General features: G+C 43.3%; 1 protein-coding gene across 1 annotated transcript; it reads left to right on the top strand.

The window, feature by feature from the left end:
* Window positions 1-324: 324 nt before the first annotated feature.
* camsap1a (calmodulin regulated spectrin-associated protein 1a) lies at window positions 325-23,056 on the top strand. Its single transcript, XM_069673120.1, has 19 exons — window positions 325-359; window positions 901-1,097; window positions 8,789-9,051; window positions 11,643-11,804; window positions 11,885-11,965; window positions 13,288-13,320; window positions 14,194-14,335; window positions 15,308-15,447; window positions 15,524-15,620; window positions 15,716-15,842; window positions 16,705-16,790; window positions 17,108-17,192; window positions 17,296-19,600; window positions 20,090-20,226; window positions 20,313-20,521; window positions 21,020-21,107; window positions 21,204-21,325; window positions 21,811-21,929; window positions 22,064-23,056. The coding sequence occupies exons 2-19, from the start codon at window positions 902-904 to the stop codon at window positions 22,352-22,354; spliced, it is 4,683 nt and encodes a 1,560-aa protein (XP_069529221.1). The 5' UTR covers window positions 325-359; window position 901; the 3' UTR covers window positions 22,355-23,056.
* Window positions 23,057-24,129: the final 1,073 nt, after the last annotated feature.

The raw sequence follows: 24,129 nt of genomic DNA, 5'->3' as shown, positions 1-24,129 counted from the left end.
TCACAGCCGTCCCCATAGAGACAGGCTCCTACAACAGGGCACCGTTACACCCGCTGGTCGTCACTCAGAGGCGATGACAGCCTCGATATGAAACAGCCGGCCTTTGGACATCAATAATTTTCTCGAAAACAGACTTCCGGATGGTTGCCAAACAGATTTTTTATTATTGGATTAACCACCACCAGCGCCCAGCCGCAGCAGCAGCTTTATCCTGAGAGGCCGGGCCGGAGATTTGTCTCGCTGGGCAGGGAGGAGTCCTCTGTTATTCCTCTGTTGAAGCTGAAGCAGGGCCAGCATGTCGGCTTTATAACAACACATCCATCTCAGAGCTGTGAAGAGGAACAAATGCAGTCTTAAAGGTGAGTCTTTGCATTTTTTCGGCGTTAATTTCGGTGTGTGTGCGCGCACGCAGTTTAGCTAATTGCTAACGTTATTATACTGTTAACTTAATGTTGCTATGTTACTGTGTGAGGTCATTCATTGGTCAACTGTCCACCCTCGACTGGACCTAGATGAAAAAACATTTAACAGCAGCTAAAGCTAAAAGAGGCTAATATACACATTTTTTCTGGTAGCAAATAACCCCGAAGCAGCATTTTTTCTTCTCTTAAAGTGTTGCTTTTCTTTCATTTATATCCTAAGAAATTAAAACTGGCAATAAATGGTGTTAGGGTGGGATTTAAAAGTGCTTAGAAATAGCTATCGTGGCATTAGGTTTAATAGTAAATGACAGCTCAGACACCTGCAGTACCAGCAGGTTAAACAAGGTCTTATGAATGTGTGGTATCATCTTCATGCCATAACCAGAGCAGGTGCCATCAGAGAGCCAGGCCCTGGTTGTTGTTCTTCGTCATATCGATGATGTAATGCTGGCGGATGTGAATGTAACTCTCCGTGCAGGATGGATGTGGAGGTGAGTGCTGGCAGGGACAGCACCTGGAGGAGAGCAGCAGCAGCAGGAGCAGATGATGCAGGAGGAGGAGGAGGAGGAGGAGGAAGCATGGAGGCTCAGGTCGTACCGCTGGAGCTCTACGATTCTGCAAGAGCCAAAATAGACGCAAATCTCCGCTGGTTGTTTGCCAAAGCCTATGGAATAGGTAAGATACTCTCTGTGTTTGTCTCTCACTGGTGACACTTTGAAAAATGTGTCTCATGGTAGTCATGTGTTTTTAGTCATGTATTCATTCATTGGAATACATGAGCATTAACTGAACTCATGCTGTTTGTCTAGTATAGCTTTGTAGCCCAGGGTAATTATCTGCACTTGGATGTAGCAAATATGGCATTTGTGCTGTATGTATACACTATTCTGTAGTTGTTTGATGAGTTGGCTGTAAGCAAATCCTACAACTTAAGCAATTACAAACTTATAACTAGGGATGCACAATATTATCGGCGTTATCGGTATCTGCAGATTATGGCTTGAAAATGACAATGACAAATGCCAATATTTTCCGCCTATAAAACAACGCTTTAATTATGCCTAAACGCTAGACGATTCCCTAAAGAAGCTTGACGTAACGCTACGACATTAACTCGCGCACTGCCTGCAACACGCCTCTTCCATCAAGAGTGAAGAAGGGTGCAAGATGTCTGCTTCATGGCAGTTTTTGGCCACTACAATAAGAGTAGGCATGATATCAATTCCACTACAAGGGAAACTTGATGTTTTCTGCAATTAGGTGGGAAAAACCTGTGCTTAATATATCGGTATCGAAACCGGCAATCTGAATCCCTACATATTATATTAACCAAAGAGAAAAATCACAAGTTTTTAACATAATATCTATAAAGAGCCTAGCTACCTTATTGAAGTACATGTATTATTAGCAGCACATAAGAAGATTTAAAGATCATCTATTTGCATTTAGTTTAGGAGAGTTTACACGGGCAGTGCAGACAGTAGGATGGGCAAAGAGAGACAGGGGTATGACATGCAAAAGAATGGACGTAAGGTTGTTGTGGTTATCCTTAGAGCTGAAATTCATCAATTAATGTCTAGTTGTGTCTAGTTAATGTCTTTCTCAACAGAAAAGACATCTTCAAGCGTAGTACTGGTAGAACTTGTGAACACACTAAAGATCTGTCCAAGGTTTAACATGCGTTGTTGTTTATATGAGGCATCGAACCACTCATGTCCTTACGCATCTCGTTTCAAGATTAATTACGTTACTAGGTGACTAACCTCACGAGAGTCACTCTCATTTGATAAACAACATTGTGCATCTACTTTTCTGCAGGAAACATCTATTAACAACAGTTAGGAGATAATGCAGTCAAATGTACAAAGGGCATGATGGGAAATTAGAGTGTTGTCAGTATAAGGTCCAAAAATTGCATTATCTTCAGCTTTTTTCACTGTCAAAAAAATGTAAACAAACTTCCAGACCAAAAGTAGTCTAACAATGACATCATAGTCCAGAGCTTCATGTGAGTGAGTACAGACTCAGACCGACATCTCGTGATCAGCCAAACTCTTTTACACTCAGGTCACTAGCCTTGAAAGCTCTGACGAGATCTACTGAAACATTCAAAAAGATCTCTCTCTCTCCACATCATGTCTGGAAATGACTTCTCCTAGAATGTGGGTTTCGGTGTCACCCAATGATTGCTCTCGGGGGAGTGTGAGCAGGAGGTCAGCTGTGCTGTTCATGCGAGCCCACGCGTCTCTGTGACTTTATTATCAGTTTGACAACGAGGCATTTGGAAGGAGAGACACAGAGGCAGTCATTCAGGAACTCTTCATCATCATATCTGGTTTATGGGTACTGTAGTTTTAGTGTCCTGCAGAGCTGTCTTGCAGAGGATGACTCAGTACAGTGACTCTGAGAGGGGAATACAACTCTGAAATCCAAAGCTTGTGGTGAGGTCAATAGCAGTTTATCATTAAGGATGGCATTTTAATTGATTTCACATTAATCTCCTGACAGCTGGAGTACTTTTACTCTAAGTGCTAATGCTGCTAATGTTGCTAATCTCGGCAATATCCTGACCTCTGTCTCACTGATCAAAGCTTCACCTGCGTGTTACCCAACACACTGTTTTCCAGGGCCGTGAGATCAAATGCCCGTTACAAACGCCAAACCATCACCTCCGTCAAGCTTCGTGCTTTCATTAATGTGATTGGCTCCTGCTGACGTCAGTGTGCCAGGGACACTCAGGAGCCTTAACAGCAAGAGACTGATTTGCACTAACTACACTATCTTATTTACTTTACACACAGAAAGGACAGTACTAGTGTTGTACGTCTTGATAATTATACAAGCTGTCTTTCTTACAGTAGAGAATGTGGCTCAGTTGGATTGTGCTGATGCAGTTTAGCCCTGCTGGAACAGCTACAAGTTTCCATACCTAGGATCTTTGATTGTATATTAGAAGTTTAGGAGATTACTTTTAACATACATCTTGACCTACGGTTACAGCTCCTGCCAAGGGTTTATTTCTGAGAGATTTTGACTACCAATTTGAAGTGGTTCAGGTTCTTACCATATCATATTTGCTGTTCCATTCTGTAGATATCAAAACTTAACTTGTGTAGATGTTGCCTGTTGGGAGATCGAGCTCTTTACCGAGTGTGTGCTGCTCCAAAATGAATTAAGTGGATAGACCTGCAAAGATTTTAAACAGCAACTGGGAGCTTAAAAGGAGTGCTGACACCAATATTTATTTTCCTCCTCAATTAAAATTGTAATCTCGATGATCTCAGTTTCGTTCTCTTTGGCGGCACCTGGGAGCACACTTCCCAGATATCCAGACAGTGCTGCATGTGTGACGTCCACGGTTGGCTCCGGTTGTAACTCTTGACTTTCCTCGCTGACGGTCGCTTTCCTTTTCAGACCGTTTGCTTCATCTGAGCGTCAAATTTGTTTCTTTTTCTTTGGATTTTCACTTATTGTTGAAGTTGTATCTGTAGTCATCCATCTTTTCTTTGTTTGTTCAGCCATAGTAGATTACTGTTTACTCGCAACACTTGCAGAGAGCGGAAAAGCAGCCGCTTAGCACCCAGCCTACCCTCTCTGGCAGACCAACCACTGCTGGGTGATGGAAAACGCGTCACTAACTGGGTGCCGCTTGTGTTTTTTCCATCGCCACAGACGCCCAGTCTGTAATACTGCAAATGCAAAGGCTTTCATCAGTGGGCCATAGGCTCAATCACCATTGTGTTACCTCATTCGGCGATAATGACTTAACAGACATATATTTAAATGAAAATCTTTGAGATTTTATCATTTTCTTCCTCAGTTTGTCAACATACATTTTAGAAACTAGTTTAAAAATGTCTATATTAAGATATGGTGTCTTCAGATTTATTGATTGACAAAGGGTCCAATATCCAACTTTTTTCTCTCTATACTGATTCCAATAACTTAACTCAGGGTATCGACTGGACCTAGTACCGATCTAATGCCACTGCTCCGACTTTTGTGACATTGAAATTCTTAATATCACTGCAAAGAACTGGAATAATCTTTATGTGAGTTTACATGAGGCTAGGGATTACCGTGGCACGTTAGAATGAGGATTGAGTATATAATATTTTGGTTAACAGGCTTCAACCTTATGAATACACTGGATATTATAGTTCATTTCTTCTTGGCAAAATATTTCCAGATATTTGGATTAAAAAGCTTTCCAATGCTACTTCCTTGTTAATCATATCAAAGCCAATTATCCAGAAACTTATCAGCAGTGTGTTCCTGTTTTAAAACCTCCATTATCCTGTTTAATGATTGTTCTCTGTGATACGAAACACACTCATTGATAGGAACTGGCAAGGACAGAAGTTCCAAAACAACTTCATTAGATTAGAGCACAAACTGACAAACACGGCAGTGCTGGGATGACTGCACTGTCCGTGTGTGCGGGTGTGAAAGTCAGCAGTCACATGTTTAAGTGTTTAATGGGATTGGACCTGGAGGAGTGTTTGTTTGGACTGTTTTATTGGCCTTTAATGTATTTGATTTTATTATAAAGGCCTTTGGATAATATGTTCTAAATGTTATAACTTAGAAACCAGGGCTATTATTTTATGTTTATTTTACATTAGAGACTAAATAGATTCTTAAACTTTAATTTGTGTAATTAGCATTAGCATGACTTAAACCTATGTTATATATTTTGTTGATTGTGTGCTTACACTATCAGTGTTTACCACAGTCCATTTCCGTCGCAAACACAGGATGATTCAAGTAAGGAAGTAAGTCTAGCTAGCTTACATAAGCTAACTTAACTTGCGGCTAATTCATTAGAATTAAATTAAGAAACTTGGATAAACATGAGTACACCAACTCGTCCTGCCTAAATTGCTTCAGGTTGACTTTAGTTGGCAATGCTAGTTGTTTTAACATGCAGACAGCATCTCCCATGATCCCACGCTGCTTCACAGCGGCATCAAACCATGTCTTTTGTTATTGTTTTAATTGAGAGACCCCAAAGTGGCAGAAATTACATACTGTGCATTTAACAAACATTTACAGAGACCTGATGTGAGAAGCTTTATTAGCCTTATTAGCCTACAGTCCTCGACGCCCTGATCGCAGGTTCGACTCCCGGTCTGCCGATCATTTAGAGGGCTGCGCGGTGGTGCAGTGGTTAGCTAGAAGGTTCCTAGTTCGAATGAAGTGTGCCTTTCTGTGTGGAGTTTGCTTGTGGGTTCGCTCCTGGTACTCCGGCTTCCTCTCACAGTTCGAAGACATGCTTGTTAGGTTCATTGGTGACTCTAAAATTGCCTGTAGGTGTGAGAGTGAGCGTGAAAGGCTGTCTCTATGTGTCAGCGCTATCCAGGGTGTACCATGCCTCTCGCCCAACGACAGCTCTGATAGGCTCCAGCACCCCCGAGACACTGAACAGGATAATTGGTATAGATAATGGATGGCTTTTATTATATACTTGCTTTCAATCTTTTAGAACTGCAGATGTCCTTAACAGACTGTTATCTGAGGTACAGCTGTCACAACACATCCTGAAATTAAGTACCAGTGACATCAGATCAAACCTGAACATAGTGAGTGTGGAAATATATAGAAAACGTCTGAAAATATTCCTCTACATTAACGTATCTGTGAATATAAACATTACGTTAAAATAAGAGAGTGCTTTTTGAAGAGCTACACATCAAAAGAAGTGGTTTCATTTGACGAAAGGACTTAAAGGTTGCCTGGAAATGCCATCTTTTCCTTTTTTTTCTGCAGGGTCAGACTTAAAAGTCTCCCTGCTGGGTGCATCGACTTAAAGGCTATGTTTCCCCACCACACTGTCTTCTGCAGAAGTCTCCATTAAGCCTTCTTATTGCAGAGAGCCGTTGTGGCTTTCCCCTGCAGAGCCCACAGTCTGACAGCTCTGCCCTGACTGTCAGCAAGATCTCTGCTGATCAATCTGACCTTCTGTCTGAGAGAATAGGAACAAAGGCCTCCCCTGCACCCCCCCCTTCTCTTGATATCCCCCCGCACACATGCACACCAGGGTGGGCTTTAACGCGTGGATCAGGTGGATAATAAATATCTAAGTAGAATTAGCAACCAGGATTAAAGAGGAGCTCCCGCCTCCCCCCTCCAATTCTTCACGCCACTCACACATGCACACACACCCACCTCCTGGTGTCAGGGAGCATAAAACGATCCAATGAACAGGCCCTGGTGAGGAGACGGGACAGCAACCCAGCCCCCACCTCCGGCCACGCTGGCATCCCCCATCGCAGTCTCCACGGCAACCAGGGAGGATAGAGGGGGGCATTCTTGGACAGCTGAGGCTGAGGAAGTGGTAGAGTAAAGAGGAAGCAGACATGAAAGATTTTGTTTTTGTAGAGAGAAATTCAAATGAGACGGATAGAGAGAAAAACAGGGAGGATGTATAATGAGCGTTTTCTCACATGATCATGATGTCCATATGGCAGCGCTGCACAACAGCAGAGAGTGAGATAGATACTGGAGGTAGACTGTGCCAAGCAAGCAGTCTGTTGTGAAAATCACAGCTAAGGTTTTCACATTGAGCTGTATGTGAGCCTGCTGTGTGTGTGTGTGTGTTTTCCACTAATGGATGTCTTTTTTGTCTGTTCATCTCAGTCAGCTGGATTCTAATGTGAAGGAGAAGGAGAAGAGATGTTCTGTTAAGTGGTTCATTATCGATGGATCATCATTCGTACTCTTTTTAAGTGTGTGTGTTCACAAGCAACTTCTTTTCAAGGCTTCTATAGCAAAACAAACGGACAATCCATCTTAATGACCATTATCTCTCATGAAACTGCGTGTATCCACAGCTATAGTTCTTATTGTAGGCCAAAGTAGTGCCAGAAAGCAGCACAGAACGATCGATGTGCTGGCAGCCTTTATGGCTTGCTCTACTGTCTAATCAATAGTTGGACATTTTGGGAAATACACTTACTCACGTTCTTGCTAAGAGTTAGAAGAGAAGATTGATACCACACACGCCTGTGCACTCACAATAAAGCTAGATCTAGCTTACGGTTAGCCTAGCTTAGCATAAAGTCTGGAAGAAGGGGGAAACAGCTGGTCAGACTCAGACTAAAGGTTAAAATAATAATAAAAACTACCAGCACTTCATAAGCCTACAATTTTAACATAATTGGGTGCTAGCTGTAGCTTCATGCTAAGCTAGGAGACATAAGAGTTGTATGGATCTTTTAATTTTTCAAGTCTTGGTAGAAAATGAAAAATGTTGAACTGTGGCTGCACATTGCCCAGACAAGCGCGAACAACCGACTGTGTTTGTCGGTGCTTGTCCAATGGAGTTGTTTGAGTTTGACATGTCCAGATGGGTTTGGTGGAGGCGTGGGAAGTCGAACCAGTGTGCGCCTTTTTAACATCAGTACGCACGATCTTGGTCCATGTAAAATAAACCAAAAACTTAAATAATAAAAAAGTAGGCGACAAAAGTCTGTCCAGTTAGCTAATGTCTGGGCAGTGTAGAGTTGGTTTCTGGAACATTCTAAAGACTGCAACCAGCAACTGCCAACTTTACAATGTTGTCTGGGTAGTGAGCAGCCACCTTAAGCTGTGTTGGCTGGAGGGTAGTGGCCTATCTAGATGGTAAAAACACTTCTGTGATGACAAAACTTAAGTTTGTACCTGACAAATCTCCCTTTAAAGGAGGTATTTTCCTCCCAAAAAAAAATGTTTATTATAATTTTAATTGTTGTTTTAGAAATAAATTATTTAACTTACAATTGATTACAATTTCTCACCTCACCATATTCACAACTATACAGCTAGCTTACTTTATCATACAGCATTCTCCCTATGTATTCCTGCCTGACTCTGCCCAGAAAGCACAGGAAGCTAAATTACGTGAGTGTTTCAGGTGCTGACTCTGGATTAACATGCCCAAGGCATATAAAAATAGCTGCCCCATGTGTATATCCATGAGCAGGTAAACACCAGGCTGGCTGGGACAACACCATCAGCTTAAGCTTCACCTCTAAGCCCTGTTAGCTCATTGGCTTAAAGCCTGTGGCTCACCTATCAGCCTTCAGAGTTGCTACCTGGCTGGTTGTTTGACCATTGACTTTGCCTCAGCGCTCTCCTCTTTCAATGGTTTCTTCTTAGACAGTCTAATACCCTGAGAGTCTGTGTCCTTGGAGCTTCTCTGTTATGTAACATGGTGAGTGATTGGTCGACACGTGTGTGCACAAAAATAGTGTGTGAGCGGATGAGTGGTGTGATTTCTCACTTTATACAAATGTAATAGGATAAAACATCAGATACGCTAACCTTGAATGTCCCTTGAATGTTTATCAGACATTGATTTAAAGCTACATTTATGCTCGTTACAGATCACATCCCTGCAGAACTGCGAGACCCCTTCTACACCGACCAGTATGAGCAGGAGCACATCAAGCCCCCCATCATCCGCCTGCTGCTGTCTGGGGAGCTCTACTGCCGGGTGTGTGGGCTCATCCTGCACGCTGAGCAGGCTGCCTCGCTCCAGAGCCACCAGTCTGTCATGCAGGCCCTGTCCAGGAAAGGCATCTATGTCCTGCAGGCAGACAACACACCTGTCTCTGATCTGGACCTCAGCTCCTCTCCCATCAAGATGGTGGGTAGTCACCGCTTGTCTATTTTCAGAGCAACTTCAACTTTAACTCCCACATAAACATACGCAAATACAGTTGTACATTGTGTTTTAACTTGGCCCAATGTGTTCTAAAGATGCCCATTGGCTATGTTTGACCTGTGAGCAAATCAGCACATTGTGGTCTCATAAAAACATTCCCGGCAAAGTTACTAGATCAACTCATTGCAGTGACAGCCGTTTTAAATCATTTGATATTCTTTCCTTTGGTATCTAAAAACCTAAAACTGTTTTTCTAAAAATGTTTACTTGTACCTGCCCTGCCCCAAAGAGTAGACTGGCAAAGCTAGTGGCTAGCTAGTGGACACAGTGGTGCATATATTGGCTAAAGAGTGAGATACTTCCCTCGGGGGTCGGAGGAGAATAAATCAGAGCTAAAAGAAGGTGATATACCTGGCCCAAAAAAAAGTCACACTCTAATATTTCGTTGGACCGCCTTTAGCTTTGATTATGGCACGCATTTGCCTTGGCATCGTTTTGATAAGCTTATGCAATGTCTCATTTACTTCTGTCCAAAGTTGCATTCATTTTTTGCCAAGATCTTAGACCTCGACCTGACCAACCGAAGCAACCCCAGATCATAACAGTGCCGCCCCAGGCTTGTACAGTTGGCACTAGGCATGATGGGTGCATCACTTCATCCGCCTCTCTTCTTACCCTCATGCGCCCATCACTCTGTAACAGGGTAAATCTGGACTCATCAGACCACATGACCTTTTTCCATTGCTCCAGAGTCCAATCTTTATGCTCCCTAGCCAATTGACGCCTTTTCTTCCTATTAGCCTCACTGACGAGTGGTTTTCTTAAGGCTACACAGCTGTTTAGTCCCAATCCCTTTAGTTCTCTTTGCATTGTGCGTGTGGAAATGCTCTTACTTCCACTATTAGTTCTACTGTTGATTTTTTACGATTTGATTTCATCAAGCGTTTAAGGGATTTTTTTCCGACCGCATTATCGTTCACCACTATCCTTCCAGGTTTTAATAATGCATTAATAATGTGTTGGACAGTTCGTAACCCAGGTTGAGTAGCTTCAGCATCTCCTTAGTTGTTTTCTTTGCTTGATGCAGGCCAATAATTTGACCCTTCTGAAACACAGTCACATCCTTTCCACGACCACAGGATATGTCTTCCGTCATGGTTGTATAAGAAATGAGAAGCTACTCACTGCATCAGTCAGGGTTAAATAACTTGTTGCCAGCTGAAACATATTAATCACTGCAGTAATTTTCCAATGGAAAATACCTATTTGCTTAGTTAAATCACTATGGGTTTTTTTTTGGCCAATGCAAAGCTTGAAATTAGCACAATACCTCCCCTTTAATGTGTTATAGCTAGTGTTTGCTAACAACATATGCTACAGCAACTTTAATATTGTGATTATACTGTATGTGGATGTTGGGGGGCTGTACACTGGTGCCGTATGAGTGCAGTGGTTAGCACTGTCACCTCACAGCTAGAAGGACGTAGTTGGCCTTTCTGTGCGGAGTTTGCATGTTCTCTTTGTGCATGCGTGGGTTCCCTCCGGGTTCTCCGGCTTCCTCCCACAGTCCAAAGACGTTAGGTTATTTGGTGACTCTAAAATTGTCTGTAGGTGTGAATGTGAGCGTGAAAGCATGTCTGTCTCTCGGTGTCAGCCCTGTGATTGACTGGCGGTCAGTCCAGGGTGTACCCCGCCTCTCGCCCAAAGACAGCTGGGATAAGCAGTATAGATAAAGGATGTTGGGTTGTTCCACTGCCCCCAAGTGGACAAAAATATATTAATTTGTTTTTAAGAATGATTAGAAAATGAGTCTGAAAACTTTTATGTAAATCAGGTATGCTGTCTCTGCAGCAGTGAACTTTCAGCCCACACTGTGACTCTGCTTTCCAGAACCAAATATGAGCCAAGAGTTTTGGGATAAATAATGCACCAGTGGATGTGAGCGCTTTGCAGGTTCTAAAGTGTGTACATGAAATATTCATGAAACAAAATGAACCAAAAAAATCAACAAGTATTTTTGTACCCACTCGTCAAATCAGATTCAGGTTTCAAATCGGAAGGCAACAGGCTGGCTGAGAGGAAGCACATTTATGCTGTGTTTATGTGTCACTTTATTAATGTTGTCTTTGCTCACGTGTTATAGATTCTTTGACACCCATTAATCGACTGTCCAGATATTCAGTATTAAGCACAAGTTAACAATGAAAGATGACTGTGGGACAAGCTTCCAGCAACACACTCGCACTTTCATCCTGTACAGCTTCAGTTTGCCCCTGGCCTTTTTCACACATACAAAACAGTGTGTGAGTCACACAGGAATGAAAAAGTAATTGTCTCACGTGTTGGCTGCTGTTAGAAGTCTGAATGTTTCAGTCAGGAAGTACTGCCTTGTTTCCATGGCAACTCAGCGATGGAGCATCTCTTATGGTCTTACTGTCAAAAGAAAGGCACACATAACAAATACAACTATTAATGCTGTACAACCATATATCCATGTTGTTATACAGATTCACCATGTACAATGTATTCTCGATGTCACGCTCAAAGATGACATATAATCTGTGTCCTTCCAGAGCTCCCACATCCACCTCATCGACGCCCTGATGATGGCCTACATCGTGGAGATGATCAGCATAGAGAAGGTGGTGTCCAGCATCCAGCGTTTCTCCAACTTCAGTGCCTCCAAGGAGCTGCCTTTTGACCTGGAAGACGCCATGATCTTTTGGATCAACAAAGTAAAAAAAACACTCCTGTTAATGTTCTGCATCTGTCTGTCTTTCATCTATGTGGACCGACAACATCTTTGTCTCTGCAGGTGAACATTAAGATGAGGGAGATCATGGAAAAAGAGCTGAAAATGAAGCAACATCTGCTTGATTCACCGAGTCACCAGAAGGTAAGGCACTGTGTGTCTCTTTGTTTTATTCACTCCCTGTCTGTCACTGTGTCTGCTTCCTCTCTGTTGAATAGTGTCTTTCTTTAGTGATGCTCTTTGTTCATTGTACTTCTAGCCGCCTAGCTCTGATTTTACATGCATGCATCGTTTCCTCACTGGGTGCATTAAGTGTCAGGTGTGCAGGTTTAGTCACCTTCACCTTCGGATCGCAGATTAGGATCAAACTAACATTTTGTGATGATATCATTATCTCTGACCTTCAGATAAATGTCTTAATTTGAGAGTTTAACTGTATTGAACTGTTGTTTTAGAACTAAAGAGCCCATACTTTTGGAGCTTTGGGGTGTGAAGCTGGGGGCTGTAAATTGATCCCTATTTGTTTTTCTCTATACTTGTATCCACTTTGCGAAATAGGCACGATTAAAAGTATGCCGAATTAACTATAAGCAGTTCCTGTTTGCAATGTACCCATGGATGTACTGACAGCTATTACTGGATTAATTTGATACTGAGGAACACAAAAACATGATGATTCTCAGGGAAGTTCTGCAGCTAGAAGGAGCCTTTTGTCTGTATTATTTCTGACTGGATTTATTTTGGAACAGAGATCAGACATCAAGATAACCTCGGTAAATGTACGTCCAGCTGAATCTAAAAACATATATTAATTTGTGTGCTTATTTAACAAAATTAGACTCAACTCTCCCAAGATTAACTGTTAAAGGAGCAATTCAATAGCTGTGGAGAAAGTTGTACAAACAGCTCCTGGTTTTGCCCAGTCTACATTCCTACAACACCCAGCATGCATTGTGCCCCTCCCTCTGAAAGGAACGGCCCAGTGAGAGAAGCTGGAATTAAATACTGCCGTTTCGTTGCAGGCAATGGCTCAGAGCTGTACAGAATCCGAAATACGACGAGAATATACCGCTTGATCATCTAAAAAGAGAAGCGGAAACCATAATGACATTAGCTCCCCATAATAGCATGATAGGACTGAGGTTGAAAATCATTGAACTGTCCCTTTAAATGACAAGTGTAAGGACAGTGTCTCATTTGGCTGCTTCTTAAAGGGTAATGGAGTTTAGAGTATAATCAAACTCTTATTGAAATGTACACAAACATCTTTGGACTGTCTCGTCCCTGTAAAATGTTTGACTCTTCCTGCCTAACCCTCCAGCTGTCTTTAAAATCAGATCTTTCTCCATGAAATCGGACGATGATCTGATGTTCTCGTCTCTGTTTATGATCCTTGACTTTGTCTGCTGCTCTTCCTCTTTGTGTCTCCCCAAACGTTCCTCCCCTTCCTGCCTCTTGGATACTAGTCTCCCTCCAAATGGTACTGGAAGCTTGTACCTGTAAGTGCAACCGCTAGAATCCTCTGTGTGGGTGTATGCCTGTCTGTGTCAGTGTCAGGTCAGACAGCACAAAAATGATGATGAGATATGCAGCAAAGAAGCCTAAACAAGTATTACAGAGGGCGAAGTGATGTATGAATGCTTTGATGTTTACAGGGAAGATAACACAGTGCCTCCTGGTGGCAAAAAGAAGGAACAACAAGCTCATAAAACTTTCAATAGCAGAGCATTCGCTTCATCGCCTTTCCTCCCCCACAACATCCATCATCCCTTTCTGTTCTTCTCTGTGAAGCATCAGGCTGTTCAACCCATTGTTGCCGTACACCCACCTGTCCGAATAACAGTGTGCATGTTTAAAAAAAGACCACTCATCCACTCACATCTTTCCTCTTTTCATTAACCTCCTCCCAATCATTTCTTTCTCCCCCTCACCAGCCTGATATATTGCATGCTCTGACCCACTGTTTATTGGAGCCTGTGGAGTTCTCTCACATGGTAATGTACTCACCTTTGACCTGTTCCTCATTTCATCCCTGATTGTTTTCCTTTTTATCATTTCTTTATGCTTCTAAACTAAATCCATATAAGTCTTATTAACCATTAGCTTAACTGAGAGCAGTAAATCCTTGCTAGAGTGCACTAGATGCGCCTTTTAAGATCTTGCAAAGCTGCATCTGACCTATTTGATACCACATAATTACAGGCCATTATGCACTTAATGTCAGGTTCAGATAATCTACAGTTTAAGTGTGAAAAAGAGTCGAAGAAAGTCACAAATTGTTTGTTTGTGTGTGACGAGTGGGCCGGTGTCAGTGTTTTCGTTACATAAATGTGTGTAGCTTGTTAAAACTCGCGCTCTGCCTTGCCGTGTAGGTGCGTTACCGCAGAGATCACCTGTCAGGTCGGACTCTTCAGCACTTCCCTCTGTTGGACGACCTGCTGAAGGATGTGTGCGACGGCACGGCTCTGCTGGCTGTGGTCCACTTCTACTGCCCCGACCTCGTTCGACTGGAAGGTACGTAACTCTGCACAGTTAGAGCACAGGATCGACGGATGTTCACACCTTAGAGCCACAGTCATCTGCTCTGTTGCCTGAGGTTATATGAAGAGTAGTTTGACATTTTAGGACATTATTCACGTTCATGTCGAGAGTTTGGACGCTAAATATGGAGCTAAACTGTTAGCGTAGCTTAGCTTAAAGACTGGAAGCGGAGGGAAACAGATAGCCCAGCTGGCTGTAACCCCTCATCTTGTGCCGTCATCCCAATACTTATAGTGGTCACCGCAACCCTAGCAGCATTGCCCACTTCAACAGACCCAGGCTCCGTTCATACGAGCTCCAGGTATCCACAATGCCGATGCTACAATAATGTTTTAAAGACAAAAGAGAAGAGAAGAATATAGAGAGGTCTGTTAGAAAGAAGACGGGGAAGGCAGAGCCAAGGTGAGGTGCCCTGCCCGGGGCTAGCACTCACCCCCTGCTGGATCGTGCTGTTCGCTCTACCTCCCCCTACTCCCTCACTTTGATGACGGAAGAGACGAGAGAAGAGAGAGTAAGGAAGATGGGGGATTTAGGCGAGGGTAGGGGGTAACCCTAACCCCAAGCTGATACTACCTACCCTACCACATGGCTTTTAACGGCCCCCACAGCTCAAACTTGTAGTTAGATGGGCAGCGAGAGCCAGCTCATCTACAGGGTTATCATGTGTAAAAGTTAAGTAAATTAGTCACTAGCACCTCTTTGATAACAAGGATTGCCGTTTTCCCTGCTTCAGGTTCTATGCTAAGCTAAGTGAGCAGCCTCTGAGCTCTAACCTCATATTTAGAGTCCAGATATCCGAGTACTATCATCACATCTCAGCAAGGGCAGCAAAAAGCCAAACATCCTCCCCTAAAGTCTCTCAAAAGAAACAAATATAACAGGCCTTAATTCAACCTTTAAATATTCCAGTTTACAGTGCTTACCATTGCTGTCCTCTCTGTGCAGATATCTGTCTGAAGGAGGTCCCCTCCATAACAGACAGTGTGTACAACATCCAGCTACTTAAGGAGTTTTCTCATGAATACCTGAACAAATGCTTCTATCTGAAGCCGGAGGACATGTTGTATTCTCCACCAGTTCTAAAGGTGAGACTGAAACAACCTGAAAATAATATGAAAACAATGTCATGTCCTCCTATTGACCTTTCACTTTGTGTTGCAGAGCAACGTCATGGTCTTCATCGCTGAGCTCTTCTGGTGGTTTGAGAGCGTGAAGCCGGACTTTGTTCAGCCCAGGGACCTGCAGGAGATCAGAGATGGTATAACATTCATTAAACTGCTTGTGGCTCTTTTTAACAACGGTGTTATTGGATCTCTTTTTAATGCTTAAATGCACCATCTACCATTTTTGTAGTGAGGTTGCTGCTGCAGCCTAAGGGCTCACGACCCCATGTTCCCATCTCCAACGTCACCAAGCGTAGTTTCATGACAACATCGAACTCTGCCGACGTCTTGACCACGCCCCCGAGCCCTGACCTCAGGTACAATGTAGTAACTTTGTTTTTACAGTAACACCAGACAGAGACAGTTACAGGTGTACTTATGTATAATGTGCTTATTTTTCTCATCACTGTTCTGCGAAAGGCCTCACGCCTTAACTGTGCTTTGTTATTTCCATTCATAGTTTTCTATTTGTACAATTGTATGGTTGTAATGTGGAACTTCAGAACAGATCACAGCCGCTATGTGTGCTGTACATTTTAAAGTTATAATCTCGAAGATCTAAGTGGCGGCACCTATGGTGAAAAAACGGTAATTGCGGGAGCACGCTTCCCAGATATCCAGACAGTGCTGCATGTGTGACGTCCACGGTTGGCTCCGGTTGTAACTCATGTTTTTCCTCGCTGACGGTCGCTTTCCTTTTCAGACTGTTTGCTTCATCTGAGCGTCGAGTTTGTTTCTTTTTCTTTGGATTTTCACTTATTTTTGAAGTTGTATCTGTAGTCATCCATCTTTTTTTTGTTTGTTCAGCCATAGTAGATTACTGTTTACTTGCAACACTTGCAGAGAGCGGAAAAGCAGCCGCTTAGCTCGAATGCGCGAATGTCGCACCCAGTCTATAATACTGCAAATGCAAAGGCTTTCATCAGTGGGCCATAGGCTCAATCACCATTGTGTTACCTCATTTGGCGATAGATAGAGACTTAACAGGCATTTATTTACATGAAAATCTTCGAGATTATCACTTTAAAATATGTTAATATATTCCCAAACATTTGAATTGTAAAATCACACTACATTAGCATTAAAAGGTTTTCTCAATAAATTTACATTTTTATAACATTTCAGAAGCTAAAATCTCTCCACTTTTAACTTTTAAAACTTTTGTCTTCTCCCTCACAGCACCAAGCAAAGCTCATTAAGCCCGTCTCACTCGTTGCTGCCCCTGAGACAGAGGCAACAGAAAGGGGTTGACGAGAGCGCTTCAGGTAATTTACTCAGGCTCTGCTGCCTCCAGAGACAAACAAAGATCTTCTAACACTGAAAAGTGAGAGGGGGAGAGAAGAGAGCAGGAGGAACGTTATGATCTTATTGAGCTGTTCTTGTATTTTCCATATTTGAATGCATTCTTTGAACAAAAAATGAGTTAAAACATTTCTGTTGCATTAGAAAGTTTTTCACTTTGCTCTTCTATCACAAACGTCTTCAATTTACATCTAGGGAGTTAATTCCCCAAGTGTAGATTACTAAAATCCTCTAAAACAAATGTTGCACGTTGAACATGGAGCATATTTTCTGTGTGCAGATCTGAGGAAGAGGTCCGGCTCTGTGACACGTTCGGATGGGCAGCATCAGGGCTCCATACTCGCCTGGCCAGAGAGAAGGCAGAGGTGAGCAGAGTGATTACAACAGGTACAGGTACAAATATAACAATTCTATGATTCATGCTCCTTATATCACATTAATCGTTGATATCGCTCCGCCCCTGTCCAGGCCTTTATCCCAGCCAGTGCCCTACGCCCTGCATTACCCCCTGGAGGACGATGCAGATAGCATCAGCCTCGCTCGCTCCATCAGCAAAGACAGCCTGGCTTCCAATATAATGAGCATCACTCCCAAACACATACTGGGCCCCGGCGCTCAACACAGACTCAGTGGTCAAAGCCTGCTCAGTCACATGCGCATAGAAGATGAGGAGGAGGAAATAGAAGAGGAGGAGCTGGTCGCTGTGATTCACCCGTCTGTGTTTTCTCGGCGTCGAGTTGGGAGTGACATGGAGCAGGATGAGCTGGAGATCCCGAGTGCGACGACTGCCTCGAGGGTTTTTAATGCTCGTTGCTCCCCCCGCTCTGACACGGTACCCTTCACTCTCGACCACCAAGCGGACAGCTACTTTCTGGAGCCTTTGATGCCTGCCGTCCCGAAGCCAGCCAAAGAGAAGAGCATCAGCCTGAACAAGGAGGAGGAGAGCGGTGAGAGTCGCTGCAGAGGGGCCGCAGCTGTCAGGAAAACATCCACCAACATCCCAAGGCCCTCCCAGAGAAAAGCCCCTGAAGTCGAGCCGAACAGAAACACCTTCACGCCAATTCCTGTTGTAGAATCAGTCCCTAGATCTCTCAGGCCGCCCACCGAGGGATCGGTAGGCATCTCTCAGCAACCCCAAGGCTTCTTTCTTCATTTGTCAGGAGAGCCAGAGCGTCACTCCACTGCCCTTGACGTAGGCCTCGACTCTGACTCCGACATTGCAGACCTTGAGGAAGACGATGAGGAGGAGGATCAGATGGAGCTGACTAAGGAGATAGTAAAGAGAGTAAAGGGACGATACTTACAGGAGGGAGAGGTGGCTGAATTTGGAGAGGGAGAGTCGGCCAAACTGAGAGAAGACTCAAAGGTCACAGAGCGGGATGATAAGGAGGACTACAGCGGACGATCGAGCCCTTGCCTCAGCACCATATCCTGGGCGAGCAGCTGCAGCGCCTCAGGAAGCACCAGTGTCAAGATGACCAGCTTTGCGGAGAGAAAGCTCCTGAAACTTGGCCTCCGTGATGGATTCTCAAGTACCAGCAGCTCCCAGAAAACTACACCAGACGGCTCGGAGGTTACCCCCTGCCCTCCTTGGCAACTGAAGAGTGACTGCACCTCCGGCTGGCTTGGGAAGGAGCCCAGTTCTGTGTTGGGGAAGAGTTTGGCGGTGAGTCCCCCAGTTGTGCCTTCAGAGCTGCTGCAACTTCACATGCAGCTGGAAGAGCAAAGACGCGCCATCGAGTATCAGAAGAAGAAGATGGAGACCCTGTCAGCACGGCAGAGACTAAAGCTGGGGAAGGCTGCGTTCTTGAATATTGTTAAGAAGGGTGGAGGGAGGAGCGACACCCTTCCCCTGCCTATGAAACACTCCCAATCCTCAGAGCTACCTGACAGGAGTCGAGTTAAGACCCAGTCCTGCAAGGACGACTCGTGTCTTGATGCTCTCAAGTTCCAGACGAAGGCAGGTCCACCAGAAGGAGGACAGGCGAAAGGAGACAACAGGTTGAACGTCATGTCTCCTGATAAAGAACCTGAGCCTGACCTGAACGAGTGTTCCCACTCCATCGATCTACTCAATGAAGCCATCAGCTCCATCCAGCACCAGATGATGCAGCTCTCTTTACAGCAAGACATGCTGATGAAGCGCGTGGTGTCATCTCCAGAACCTGTGGACTCAAGCCCAAGCCCAATCCCAAGCACACCCCCAACCACAACGCAATTAGCATCCCCTACCTCGGACTCCAGATCGTTTGCAGTTCACTTTGTAGATATCGGTGGCAGCACCTCGGCCCCTGCTCGCCGTCCTCCAAAGCTGAGCTCCAGTCAACGCAACAAAACCCTGGAGCAGAAACAGAGCAGAGACAACAGCAAGGTGGCCTCCATCAAGTCTCCGTCTCCTAGAGAAGACTCATGTGGAGACCAGGATTCAGAGAGTGCTGTCGAGAGCTCCAGGTTCGAAAAAAGTATTCAGAGAAAGGCCACCTTCAGAATCAACGATGAGTCCAACCAACGCGGCAGCAGAACGGACAAAACCCAATCACAGCACTCACAACCCATCTCCAGTACATCCACGTCTCCCTTAGAACAAGAGGAGAACAATGCAGCCAGCTCAGGAAAAGAGGCTGTGACAGGAGATGAGAATACCAAGGCCAAGGGTCAACTGATTGAGGTGGACCTGTCAGAGCTCAAGGATCCTCTGGAGGATGGCAGCGCAGATGCTGCAGACTGCACGGCAGAAGGCGAGCAGAAGAACGTGTTAGGCTTCTTCTTTAAGGTAAAATTCAGGACTTGTACGGAAGCCCTGAGAGGCCAAAATATTGATTCTGGTGTAAGATCTAAATTGTTTTCTCTTCTTTTTTTCATCTGTGAAACAGCAGCGTATAATAAATTAAAAAATGGATCTAGAATCTGTTTTTATCATTACTTCAAGGGCTTCTGTGATATCGTGAACTATAAAGAGAGCAGTCTAGGAAGAGTAAACGCTTGTTAGCTGAGGGTTGTTAGCTGCAAACGATGCTAGCTTCCCTGCTGCACTCATAGCCGCACGTGTAGCAGGAGTTTGAGTGCTGTTGACTCGTTTGCCACTCCTAGAAATCTGAAACCTCTACATTAAATCTCACTGAAGCTTTTGTGTTAAAAGTCCAACGAAAAAGATAGCACAAAGTGGACTGGAAGCCCTTTCACGTCCTGTCTGTTGCAACTGTAATTCCCCTCCGGAAGAGTAATTTCTAATTGACTGATGGTGCCTCTTTTTATCATACAGGATGATGAGAAAGCAGAGGATGAAATGGCCAAACGTCGTGCTGCCTTCCTCCTTAAGCAGCAACGCAAGGCTGAAGAAGCGAGACTACGCAAACAACTGCAAGAGGCCGAGAGCGAGGTGAAACGTGATGAGACCAAGTAAGTTTTAGTTTCTCACACTCTGCTGGGATGTATCTGCAGTGGCGTATTGTTCTCATGCAGTCAAATTCTTTTCTTTCTTCAAGGCGTAAGGCAGAAGAGGACCGAGTCCGTAAGGAGGAGGAGAAGGTTCGACGAGAGCTGATTAAGCAGGAATACCTGCGGAGGAAGCAGCAGGCGTTGATGGAGGAGCAGGGCCTGGTTAAGCCCCGCCCACGGACGAAATCCCGCAGGAGCCGGCCGAAATCGCTGCACCGCGAAGGGTCCAACAGCCTCTCTAAAGGATCCACCACCTGTAAGAACGACTTTAGTGATGTCACAGCGGATATTTCTGTCTGGTGCTCCACGTTTTATTTGTTAGAGTAGTGTGTTTGTCTACATGCTGTTGTACCATCTGATTGTTGTGTGTGTGTATGATCAGTGTAGTTCACTTCATCGTCACCCTCTGAGTGTATACATGTGTGTTATGCAGGTAATTCTTTGAAGGCGTCCATGTTGAACAGGGCGAAGGGCTCAGCAGCAGGCTGCAGGGGAGGTGAACCTTCTAACCTGCTCTGCATGATGTGATATGTGATAACCGTGCTCAGAGTTACTGATTCTGACTTCCATGATCCATTTGTCATTTTGGTTTCCTGCCTGTTGCTAAGCGCCTGTCCCTTGTGTTGTATTACTACCAAGATTACATAATGAATTTGGGTCAACGCTTGTCATGTGGAATTCATGTGGAAAAAGGAGGTCGAATGGGCGCACAGAAAAGTTAGCGTATCTAAACTGTTGTCTCTGTCAATTTCAGCCGATCTGAGCTCCAGTCATCGGGGATCGACGCTTTCTTTAGCGACTGAGCCCGAGAGTGTCATCTCTGGAGGGGCGGAGTCACAGAGGTGAGACTTCCTGTGTTGCGTGTAATTGTGGAGGAGTTCATTTCTTGCCACCTCGTGTGTATCCGTGTTTGATCGATCTTGAAACGTGTCTTCCAGGGCTGGATCCGTGTGCTCCATGGAGTCGTTCCCCATGCTGAGCAGGACGTCCAGCAGGAACATGGAGAGGGACTGGGAGAACGGCTCTATAGCCTCTTCTATCACTTCAATGGAGTACAATGGTGAGCAGAACTGGCTTGTATTTATCTAACAGTCACAAAGCAGTCATATGTGAAGAAAATGTCAGGGCCAACGCAAAAGAAAACAAATTATTTTATCTCGTGCTTAAAATAAATAATTGGAAATTTTAGAAATAGCCCCCTTACTCCCCTATGAGAAGATTGATGCCACTCTTGCAAGCAAAATAATTTGGGTTTCTATGAGGGGATATGTTCAGGTCAGGAACTATTTATTGGCCAGACCATTTTGTCTTTACCTAAAGGCTGCTAGGCAAATAGCTGGAAGTCACTACATCAGACACAAGTCTGTATGCTAGGCTTAGCTAATCGACTGCTAGCTCCAGCTTTATACAATGTGCATGGAAATGAGAGCAGAAACAATCTTCAATCTCATTTAATTCTTACACATACCTTCCAAAACTATTCCTTAAAACACTTGCAGACTTGTATGCATTTACCGCATTTTCACGTTTTTCTTTTTGTTAAAGGTCCTAAACTCTTCAAGGAGCCGAGCTCCAAGTCCAACAAGCCAATCATCATCAACGCCATCGCTCACTGCTGTCTGGCTGGAAGGGTCAATGAGACCCAGAAGAATGCTATTCTGGAGGTCAGTGTGATTAGATATATTAAGACATTTTTCAGCCATTAACTAATATATAATCCACATCTCACATTTGCATTCCTCACTCAAGTTTTCCCATATTTAAAAATAAATGTTTCTGTCTGTTTCACTGATCTCAGGAGCTGGAAAAGTGCGAGTCCAATCACCTCATCATCCTCTTCAGAGACGGTGGCTGCCAGTTCCGCGCCATTTACTCTTACTCACCGGACACAGAAGAGATCATCAAGTTCACAGGCACAGGTCCGCGCATGATCGCCCGGAAGATGATTGACAAGCTCTACAAATACAGCTCGGACCGTAAGCAGTTCACTGTCATCCCCGCCAAGTCCGTGTCCGTCAGCGTGGACGCCCTGACCATCCACAATCAACTGTGGCAGATCAAGAGACCAGGGAGTGCACGCAGGAAGTGAAGAAGAGGAAGAGGGAGACTGGTTGAAGTTTGTGTTTTATCTACTAATTTTGGGCAGGACCCAATAATGAGATGATTGACATGTCATCATGTGAGGGATTAGACATGGGAGGGGTTAGCTTTTCTCATTAATGGAGATGTAAGTCTGTGGCAGGATATGAAACAAATGCCAACTGAATGATATTTATTTTCTTTTCGTCTTGTTAGAATTTTTTTCTGCATGTGACACTTTTGTGTTTTAATTTGTGGGCGTGTCCTACATTTATTAGGCACTATTCTTCCATATTTACACTACAGCCATTTTCCTATGATATCATTCTCAGGTTGTAAAGCTCAAATACCGTGTTCCAGGTTTGGAAAATGTAGAAAAGTAGAGAAAAAACTGCAATTATTTCACTGCTTCTTGAGGGATCAAACCTAAAAATACAACTGAGGGGAGAATGTAGAGGGTCATGGGACCACATTTCAAGGCAAAACAACATAGGTTGTAAGGCACAAAAGCTAAAGTTAGCTTTCAACCAATTCTTAGCTAACCTTAGTTGGATAACTGACATTATTTTAACCATAATTAGCTAACATTATTGTGAGCTAGAGGACATTATTGTAACCATTATTAGCTAACATTATTGTGAGCTAGCTGACATTATTTTAACCATTACTAGCTAACATTATTGTGAGCTAGCTGAAATTATTGTAAACATTATTGTGAGCTAGCTGACATTATTAGCTAACATTATTGTGAGCTAGCTGACATTATTGTAAACATTATTAGCTAGCATTATTGTGAGCTAGCTGATATTATTGTAAACATAATTAGCTAACATTATTGTGAGCTAGCTGACATTATTGTAAACATTATTAGCTAACATTTTTGTGAGCTAGCTGACATTATTGTAAACATTATTAGCTTGCATTATTGTGAGCTAGCTGAGATTATTGTAAACATTATTAGCTAACATTATTGCGAGCTAGAGGACATTATTGTAACCATTATTAGCTAACATTATTGTGAGCTAGCTGACATTATTTTAACCATTACTAGCTAACATTATTGTGAGCTAGCTGAAATTATTGTAAACATTATTGTGAGCTAGCTGACATTATTGTAAACATAATTAGCTAACATTATTGTGAGCTAGCTGATATTATTGTAAACATAATTAGCTAACATTATTGTGAGCTAGCTGGCATTATTGTAACCATTATTAGCTAACATTATTGTGAGCTAGCTGATATTATTGTAAACATAATTAGCTAACATTATTGTGAGCTAGCTGACATTATTGTAAACATTATTAGCTAACATTATTGTGAGCTAGCTGACATTATTGTAAACATTATTAGCTAACATTATTGTGAGCTAGCTGACATTATTGTAAACATAATAAGCTGACATTATTGTAAACGTAATTAGCTAACATTATTGTGAGCTAGCTGACATTATTGTAAACATAATTAGCTGACATTATTGTAAACATAATTAGCTAACATTATTGTAACCATTATTAGCTAACATTATTGTGAGCTAGCTGACATGATTGTAAACATAATTAGCTAACATTATTGTGAGCTAGCTGACATTATTGTAAACATAATTAGCTAACATTATTGTAACCATTATTAGCTAACATTATTGTGAGCTAACTGACATTATTGTAAACATAATTAGGTGACATTATTGTAAACATAATTAGCTAACATTATTGTTAGCTAGCTGACCTTATTGTAAACATTATTAGCTATCATCGTATCTTGATTGATTATTAAATATATTGT

Source organism: Semicossyphus pulcher, unplaced genomic scaffold (genome assembly GCF_022749685.1).
Source record: "Semicossyphus pulcher isolate SPU_LCO1_2020_fin unplaced genomic scaffold, fSemPul1.0.p SCAF_22, whole genome shotgun sequence".
In the NCBI taxonomy this organism is placed as follows: Eukaryota; Metazoa; Chordata; class Actinopteri; order Labriformes; family Labridae; genus Semicossyphus; species Semicossyphus pulcher.
This window is presented reverse-complemented; position numbering and strand designations above follow the sequence as displayed.